Source organism: Theobroma umbraticum, unplaced genomic scaffold (assembly GCF_002168275.2).
Source record: "Theobroma umbraticum cultivar Fairchild unplaced genomic scaffold, ASM216827v3 scaffold_50.0, whole genome shotgun sequence".
In the NCBI taxonomy this organism is placed as follows: domain Eukaryota; kingdom Viridiplantae; phylum Streptophyta; class Magnoliopsida; order Malvales; family Malvaceae; genus Theobroma; species Theobroma umbraticum.
In genome coordinates this window covers 8,396,840-8,404,838 of record NW_018397261.1, presented here as the reverse complement: position 1 = coordinate 8,404,838, position 7,999 = coordinate 8,396,840, and the positions used below count along the sequence as shown (strand labels likewise).

The following is a 7,999-nucleotide window of genomic DNA, read 5'->3' as shown; positions in this document are numbered from 1 at the left end:
AGTCAATAGAGTAGCATCGATTTTTCATTTTGACTGTCATTAACTCATCACCAGGTGGATCAAAAATTGTGCAAAACTGCTCTTTAAACAAAAGAGTATAGTGATTTTCAGCCAATTGACCCACACTTAGAAGATTTTGTGTCACTTCAGGCACATAATGGACCTTTTAGATGTATTTGGTGCAGTTCAATGTTTCCACATCTACTGTTTCTATTCCCATAATCTTCAAATAAATCCCATTTCCAATTCTAACTCTTGCCCTGAAGTTTCTATCAAGCTTGGTAAAGAGTTGGTCATTCCCTGTCATGTGATTGAGCACCCACTAGCTTCTAACTTTCACTCTTACTATATATATATAGATATAGATAGATAGATAAATAGATAAATAGATAGAAATGTGTGTGTATTGGATCTTAAAATATTTATATAGTATTGGATATAATTTCTTTTAACTGTTGATTAACGGTGTTAAAAGTCAATCGACTATAAACATAAAAGGAGACAGCGTATCATTTTGAAATATTTTAAGGAAACTTTTTGAATTTTATCTTAAATATTTAAATTTTAGTGTCAATAATAAGAAGAAAGGAAAGGGAAAAATGAAACAGAAATAAGTCATACTCGTACTGCTATACGAATTTATTATGTATGATTTTCATCTAATTTTATATTGATTCATCTATTTGATTTTTTACTATTTTTTTTTTATAAAAAGAACTGTTAGATCCAACTTTGATTTTGTAAATAATTTTGTTTGTTTTGCTATTCTTATCTCTCCTCACATGCAAAACTTGTTCGATTAATTAAAAACAAAATTTAAACTTGTCATGATATGACCTTGTAACTTAATGTTTATTTGTTTCTTTAATAAAAAAAATTATTAGAGTGTAAAATTACATAGAAACAATTAGCAAGTGAAATAGGGAATAAGGTGAGTACTAACAGATATAAGGTAAGCAATATTTAAAAGCATAACCAAGACTTTACAAATTATATAGTCAACTTGACATTATTAGACAAGGGTCAAGAAAAGCATCGGGTAGTATTTATTATAATCAATGCTTTGTATCAGCACCATATTTTCTAAGTTTTTTTTTTGTTTTTGAAATTTTTTCAGAAGTTTCAAGGTAGTGACCAGAGAGACAAGTCATTTGCTTTTTCTTTTTCACTAAATTAAAAATATTTATTAAGTCAAAAGTAATTTGCTTATTACATTAGAAAATAGAAAAGTTAAAACAACAAAACATTCTTTTAAGAATGTTAATTATTCCATTGTTTATAGGTAAGATTCTCACGAGACATATGCATAGTGCGGAGCTTGTGCAAAGACTATAATCCACTCACCGTGGTCACTCACAAAGCATATCTAATCCAATTGGGTGGAGGCAATTTTTATTTCTAACTTCTCTTCTAGACGAAACTTTTTTTTAAAAATTAAAAAAGAGAGATTCGAATCTTATTATTTAAGTAGAAAATCATACATCAACTAATGAACTAAATGTTCGATAAAAACTATATATATAAAATCATTCTTGCCTTTCCGCCATACTTTGGCAAGCTTCATGGAAGTTCCACACAGATGACCTTGGTTTCCTTGGTCGCAAGTTTTCTGTTCATCATCATATCCTTTGGCGCTAGCCCAACTTTGTAAATTTATATATACTAGTATAGTTGTTGTTGTAGCAGCAGACATACATTCGAAGAAACCTTAGCTTTGTTTTATTAGAATTTGCTCAATGGCAGCCAGAATATCTGATGTCAGGATTGATGTCAATGCCACTAGTTCACCATCAAACTCTCCAGGAGCGGGTAATGGAGTTGAGGTTGGAAATTCAACTTTAGATCAATTAGATGGGCTTGTGCCAGATCTGTATTTGTTTACAAGTAAGTTTGGTCAAAGCCATGCGTCATCCACTACTGTTTTACTTGTTCATCGATCATGACTTATGCTAAAATATCGTTTCTTGAATTATTCAGATGAAGGAAGAATAAGCTATATAACGTATGGTGTGCCCCTTTATCAAGCTGCGATGAAGGGCGCTGTTGACGAAGTCGGTCGAATTATAGGACAAAACAAACAGGCGTTGCGGCAGAGTATAACAGAAGGAAGGGAAACTGTTCTTCACATTGCTGCATTAGGAAAACAAGTTCAGTTGGTAGAGAAATTGGTGGAATGGATAAATGCTCAAGGCTTGCAAGTCGCACTGCGTCTTAGGAACACAGATGGAAACACTGCTCTTTCTTACGCTGCGATATCTGGAATAGTTCCACTTGCGGAGCTTATGGTTAATGAGGATCAAGGCTTGCCCAAAATTCGAAATAATGCAAGAGTGACTCCGCTTCATTTAGCTGCTTTGTTAGGACACAGAGACATGGTGAAGTATCTCTATGAACACACTGATGCTGATTTGACCGATGCAGAACGACATGGAATATTTATTATATGCATTAGAACTGGTCTATACGGTGAGTAGGAACAGAAATCCTCCGCTCCAATTGCTCCGATTTGGTGCTTCATTTGATGGTGTTTTCCATAATTTGGCGTCACATGAATTAACAGATGTAGCCTTTGACCTGCAAAACAAGGAACCAAAACTAGCTACAAAACGAGGTTCAAATCAGGAGACAGCTTTGCACGTGCTTGCTCAAAAGCCTTTATTGTTTTCTGTAAATGAAAATCGACTAGGAATATATAGCAGAATAATCAGTCGTTCAGGTCAGTTTTCTCTCTTTCTTTTTTTGGGGTATTTTCAGGTCAGGTTTCTAATTACCAACAATATATTCCTCATCTCTTTTCTCTTAACCCAAAAGCCAATAGGTTGTTAACCGAATTGGCTATCCAATTTGAATGCAATGTTACAGGGATGGATCATGATAGTTTGAAGCTTGATCAGGCTCTTCAGCTTGTCAAGAGCCTCTGGGAAAAAGTATTGCAGCAAAATCATGAGCAGATGTGGTCTCTTGTTGAGCATCCTACAGTACTAATGCTGGATGCAGCGCAGTCAGGAAACGTAGAGTTTTTAGTTCAGCTTATCAACCTTTATCCGGACCTGATTTGGAGAGTAAATAGTCAAAACCAGAGTATATTTCATCACGCCATTTTATATCGTCATGAGAGTATTTTCAGTCTGATCCACGAGATAGGTTCAATCAAGGATTTGATAGCAACTTATGAAGATGACAACAAAAACAACATGCTGCACTTAGCGGCACGGTTACCGCCTCAAGATCGACTCAAGATTGTATCAGGAGCGGCTCTTCAAATGCAGAGAGAGCTCTTGTGGTTTCAGGTTTTCTCTCTGATCTTTCTCTTTCCATTTTTACTTTTGCTTTTCATGATCTTTTCAGGTTCTGAATCAAATCAATTTCATCAAGAGTACTGTTATAGATTCTAATTAATCAAAACTTGTTAGGCAATATGTTATAGAATCTAATCTGTATTCACTGTACCAGGAGGTGGAAAGTTTGGTGCAGCCTTCCTGTAGAGAACAGAGAAATAATGAAAACTTTACACCCTGGGAATTGTTCATGGAGCAACACAAAGGTTTGATGAAAGAAGGGGAAGAATGGATGAAAAAAACGGCTGAATCATCGCTGATGGTCCCAACACTAATTGCCACTGTAACGTTCGCCAGCATCTTTACTGTCCCAGGTGGTTCAAAAGATAATTCAGGGGAACCTAACTTCCTGCGGAGAATGTCCTTCCTGGTGTTTGTCACATCAGACGCAATGGCGCTGTTCTCGGCTTTGGCTTCAATCCTGATGTTCTTATCCATCCTCACTTCACGTTACAAGGAGCATGACTTCATCAAGCGATTACCATTCATGTTGATGATTGGGCTGGCAACCTTCTTCATGTCCATCGGTAGCGTAATAGTAGCTTTCAGTGCCACCGTGTTCATAATTTATTACCATGGACATCTCTGGGTCCCTGCAGCCATCGCCACTTTAGGCTCTGTGCCAATTTCTTTGTTTGCTTCCCTGAACTTACCTCTTTTTATTGATGTATGGAATTCAACTTACGATTCAAGGTCCCTGTTTCATCCTCGGAATAAGCTTTTCAAGCAGCCCTATCACATCACTTCTCCTTGAACAGCCAAGCTTCTGCGTTCGATGGTCTCCTCGGAAAGCTGTGGATGAATGCAAAGCAAAGGATTTCTATAAAAAGGTCTCAATTCAATAAATCTGAAGTCCTTGTATATATGGTTTTCTTTCGCAGGGTTGAAGGACCTTGCCCCTTGGGCTATGTGCATGTCAGGACTCAGGGCTATAAATAATATAAATTTCAGCTTTAGTCTTAATTCTTAGTTTTGTAAATATATAAACTTATCTGGTTTTTCATATGTTTGAAATGAAGAATATTTGGTATATTTTCTCAAATTTTCTGCTGCAACTTTCCCTCAGTTGTGTCCTTGTGTGGGTTGCTTTAGGCTTATCTTTATCCACTGAATGATAGTATCCAAGAAGTTTCATAAAAAAAAAAAAGGTTCTTTCTCTTCTCTAATTCCAAGTACAAAAAAGAACTAAAGAAAGAAATAAAATTCAACCATTGATAATCCAAATCTAAAGGCCAGAAAAAGAGAATGATATATTGTTACTTCTCCTGATCAATAGCAAGAATGCAAGAGCATGCCATCAGTCACTCATTTGACAAAGTAATTAATGTTCATTGAAGCCACAATTCCTTCCATTGTTGATCCCATTCTTGCAGATTTTCCTCTTCAACCAACTCATGTGCTTGTCTTAGAATATCTAATTCATTTCCAACGCGCTGCTATGATAGCTCAACAGTCCATTGAAGCAAGTCTACCAAGTGATAACCCTCTCATCCGTATCCTTGAACTTATTACCTTCTTCATCATCAGGCTCAACCTTTTGGCCCCAAACACCGTGACATAGTTTCTGCATTTGCTCTTTGTGTGAACCCATAATGACCTTTACTCTGTTGGCAGCTTTCTCTTCCTTGTACATTTTTGTGGAACTTGTGTGTTTTGTTTCTTAATTGAACTTGGGAAAAATCAGGGCTCTCTCCAAACCTCATTAATCCAAAAAAAGAATACTTATTAGTTGTAGAATCAAACTTTTTCTCTTTCTAATATCTCACCACTTCCTTTTAGAAATGCTAGCTCTTCTTCTTCCTTCCATTGCTTCTACTTTTTTGTGTCAATACATTCTTGTTCTGTCTCTTCAACTCCTTGGGGTGAGGTGTTAATTTGCTTTTGACTTCTCATTACTGAATGCTGAGATTACCGATTAAATCTTATTTGTTTTAAGCTTCAAGTGTCCACGAAAATGTTGGGAGATTTTGATTTTCACTACACAGAAAGCCTTGGTTCAATAAGCCAAAGTCTTTGTACATATGGTTAGCTATTGCAGGCTTGAAAAAGGGCGTTGTCCATTGTTGATTGGGCCAAGCGTGTCTCAGGACTCGAGGCTGAAATTAAGGATAAGCATTTGGTTGATTACATGGTCCTCCTCTGCCCTCTTCTCTGACTACGTCCTCGAGATCTATTTCTTCTTAGATGATTATTAATTTATACACTAAGGAAACATTGAAAATTTTAAACTTCACAAATGAATTTATGAGATTAAATCATATTCATTTATTATTATCTTTTCAGTTATAACCTAATGTCAATGGAAATACTGTATAGTTTCTTCTTGAAATTAATTAGTAGCAAGAATGCCAAAGCATGCATTCAATCACTCATATGACAAAGTAAGTAATAATTAATTTTATATCTATAATTGATTGATTCATTGAAGCTTTCCCATTTTATATCTATAATTAATTTTATATCTCTAAACTAGAGCTCAAATTAGGGGACGATCTCATCCTCAATTGACTTTAGTGGATAGCTACAAAGCAAAGGCATTGGTTTATATTCAAGATTATTCTTATCTTACTATAATTTAACGGTCTATTAATTGTTTCCTCGAATCATGTTCAATTGTGAACGACAAAACCCAAAACATGTTTAAGTTTTTTTCAACACACACTTCTTTGTCCTATATGCATGCATGCACGCATAATTGGGGCATGAATCCACCCTTCAGTTATCGTAGACCGGATTGTACGGGAGATAACATGGCTTTATTTTTATTTTAATGGAAGGAGATAAAGCAAATTTCAAATAGACTCATAAAATCTTAACATTATAAAAAGTTTTTTTTAAATGATGATTTTATTAGCTTCAGCAATTTATATCTCATTCCAAATTTCTTATTTGTTGCAATAGACATTTCATGGCGCATTATCATAGTCCGAACAATTGAGCAAAAAAATCATAGTTCGAGTGGTTGAAAATTATACACTTACAAAAAAATGATACAAAAAGTCATTGGCAATGAAAAATATTACAAAAAGTTAATCAAGTGAGTTTGTCCCTTTACAAATATGATTGAAAGATAAATAAAAATAATGTTTTTTTTTTGTAACTTTCAATATGATTAGAGATAGAACTCGTTGTTCAAGACATGCTTCCACTTTTGATTACTCAAAAGATAGCATTAAATGGAAAATGACTTTTAAAGGGTTCATGTGCAAGAAAATATGGCTTATCGGCTTATCTATAGTCAAAACAGTGAAAGAAATATAAAAGTATTGTATCTGCTCGAGGAGGTAACACAAATTTTAAATAAAACTTATTATACTACTCTTACTGGCATATCAATAATAGAGGTAAATGGCATCCGATGCTCTCCTCAACAAGGTATTAATTTGTTAACTAGACCTTTGAATAATTATTGTTGTTTTCACACAAAGGAGATCTATACACAAGACCAAAAACACCCCACAGGACCTGTAACAAAATCAGATAAAGACCATCCCGCCCAGCCATCACTTTACACAGACCACATTATACAACAACCTCAGCACAATTGCTACTTTCACTAATCAGAGAGCACACACCTTTAGTGGCTCTTTCCACAGTTTAGACCGTCTTCCTTCCTAGAAGATGCAATAGTGTTTTTGATATTGCAGGTTTTGTCTAGCTTCTGCTCTAGTTTAATATCCTTTTGATTGTTTTAATAATAAAAAAAATCCAATAATGCTAATAGGATAGCCCATTAATTATTTAGTACCGTTTCACGTCCTGACTTTATGGGAGTTTACTTGAGAGCTTCTTAATTAGCGGTGATAGAGCGTTTACTTCAATAAACTTTATTAAAAAGCTAAATAGATATATTAAAAAACGAATTACGATACAAAATATGATGGGAAACTGGCCATACTCTCAAAGTATCGAACATCAGATTACCACATAAAAAAATGAAGAAATTCAAACCAATTAAGGGAGAATGATCATCTGAGGAACCGGCATTAAGCTAAGCATGATCGACTTTCATGTCGACGTCTGAGTTCTGATGATCCCAACGGCCACTCTTAAAAATTCATTCCAACCTGATCTGCATCGCTTCTGGTTTTCTTATTGTTCTTCTATTATTCAAGAGGAATCTATGCACGTGATGGAGGTTCTTCCGGCCATGTTCATTTGCTTAGTAATGTCCCTGTCACTGTCCTCATCATGTTACTGTTTTCGGGTCAATGCTTAACAATCTTATATATTTTATCATATTAGATTACATTATTGTTGAGAAATGATATAAGCATGAAATTGAACTTCATCAACTACCCTCCGACAAAAAGCAAAAAAAAAAGCTAAAATGCTCCATTTCCATGAATGCTCATCTCCTAGTCGATTCGATCTGTGAATGGAATTCTATGTTTAGATTTTAAGTGGTCTGACATCACTCTCTTGTCGTAGTTATTCCGCATACAAGCATATGCAGACAAGATAAAAGAAAAGCTGTTGATGTTGGTTACAGCTTGAACAGGACTGAAGATGAAGGCTGAAGAATAAAGTTAGCAATTGCAGGATTTTACTTAAAACGTGTTTTATTTATAGCAGATGTAGGTTTTTATTTTTATTGTTTATTAATTTTACCTTAGTTACTTTTTACTTGGTTCAGTAAATGTTTAGTTGCTTTAGCTGAT

At 34.9% G+C, this 7,999-nt stretch overlaps 1 protein-coding gene across 1 annotated transcript; it reads left to right on the top strand.

The window, feature by feature from the left end:
- The first annotated feature begins 1,736 nt into the window (after positions 1 to 1,736).
- LOC110418711 (uncharacterized) lies at positions 1,737 to 4,092 on the top strand. The gene is made up of 5 exons (XM_021431512.1): positions 1,737 to 1,884; positions 1,978 to 2,466; positions 2,561 to 2,716; positions 2,863 to 3,290; positions 3,454 to 4,092. The coding sequence occupies exons 1-5, from the start codon at positions 1,737 to 1,739 to the stop codon at positions 4,090 to 4,092; spliced, it is 1,860 nt and encodes a 619-aa protein (XP_021287187.1).
- The last annotated feature ends 3,907 nt before the right edge of the window (positions 4,093 to 7,999 follow it).

What these genes read in the sequence shown, in the direction of transcription:
- LOC110418711 (XM_021431512.1), top strand. Translation starts at nt 1,737, where the DNA reads ATGGCAGCCAGAATATCTGATGTCAGGATTGATGTCAATGCCACTAGT. An exon ending in CATTAGAACTGGTCTATACG is followed by an intron (nt 2,467 to 2,560) that starts GTGAGTAGGAAC and finishes ATGAATTAACAG; the next exon opens with ATGTAGCCTTTGACCTGCAA. An exon ending in CAGAATAATCAGTCGTTCAG is followed by an intron (nt 2,717 to 2,862) that starts GTCAGTTTTCTC and finishes GCAATGTTACAG; the next exon opens with GGATGGATCATGATAGTTTG.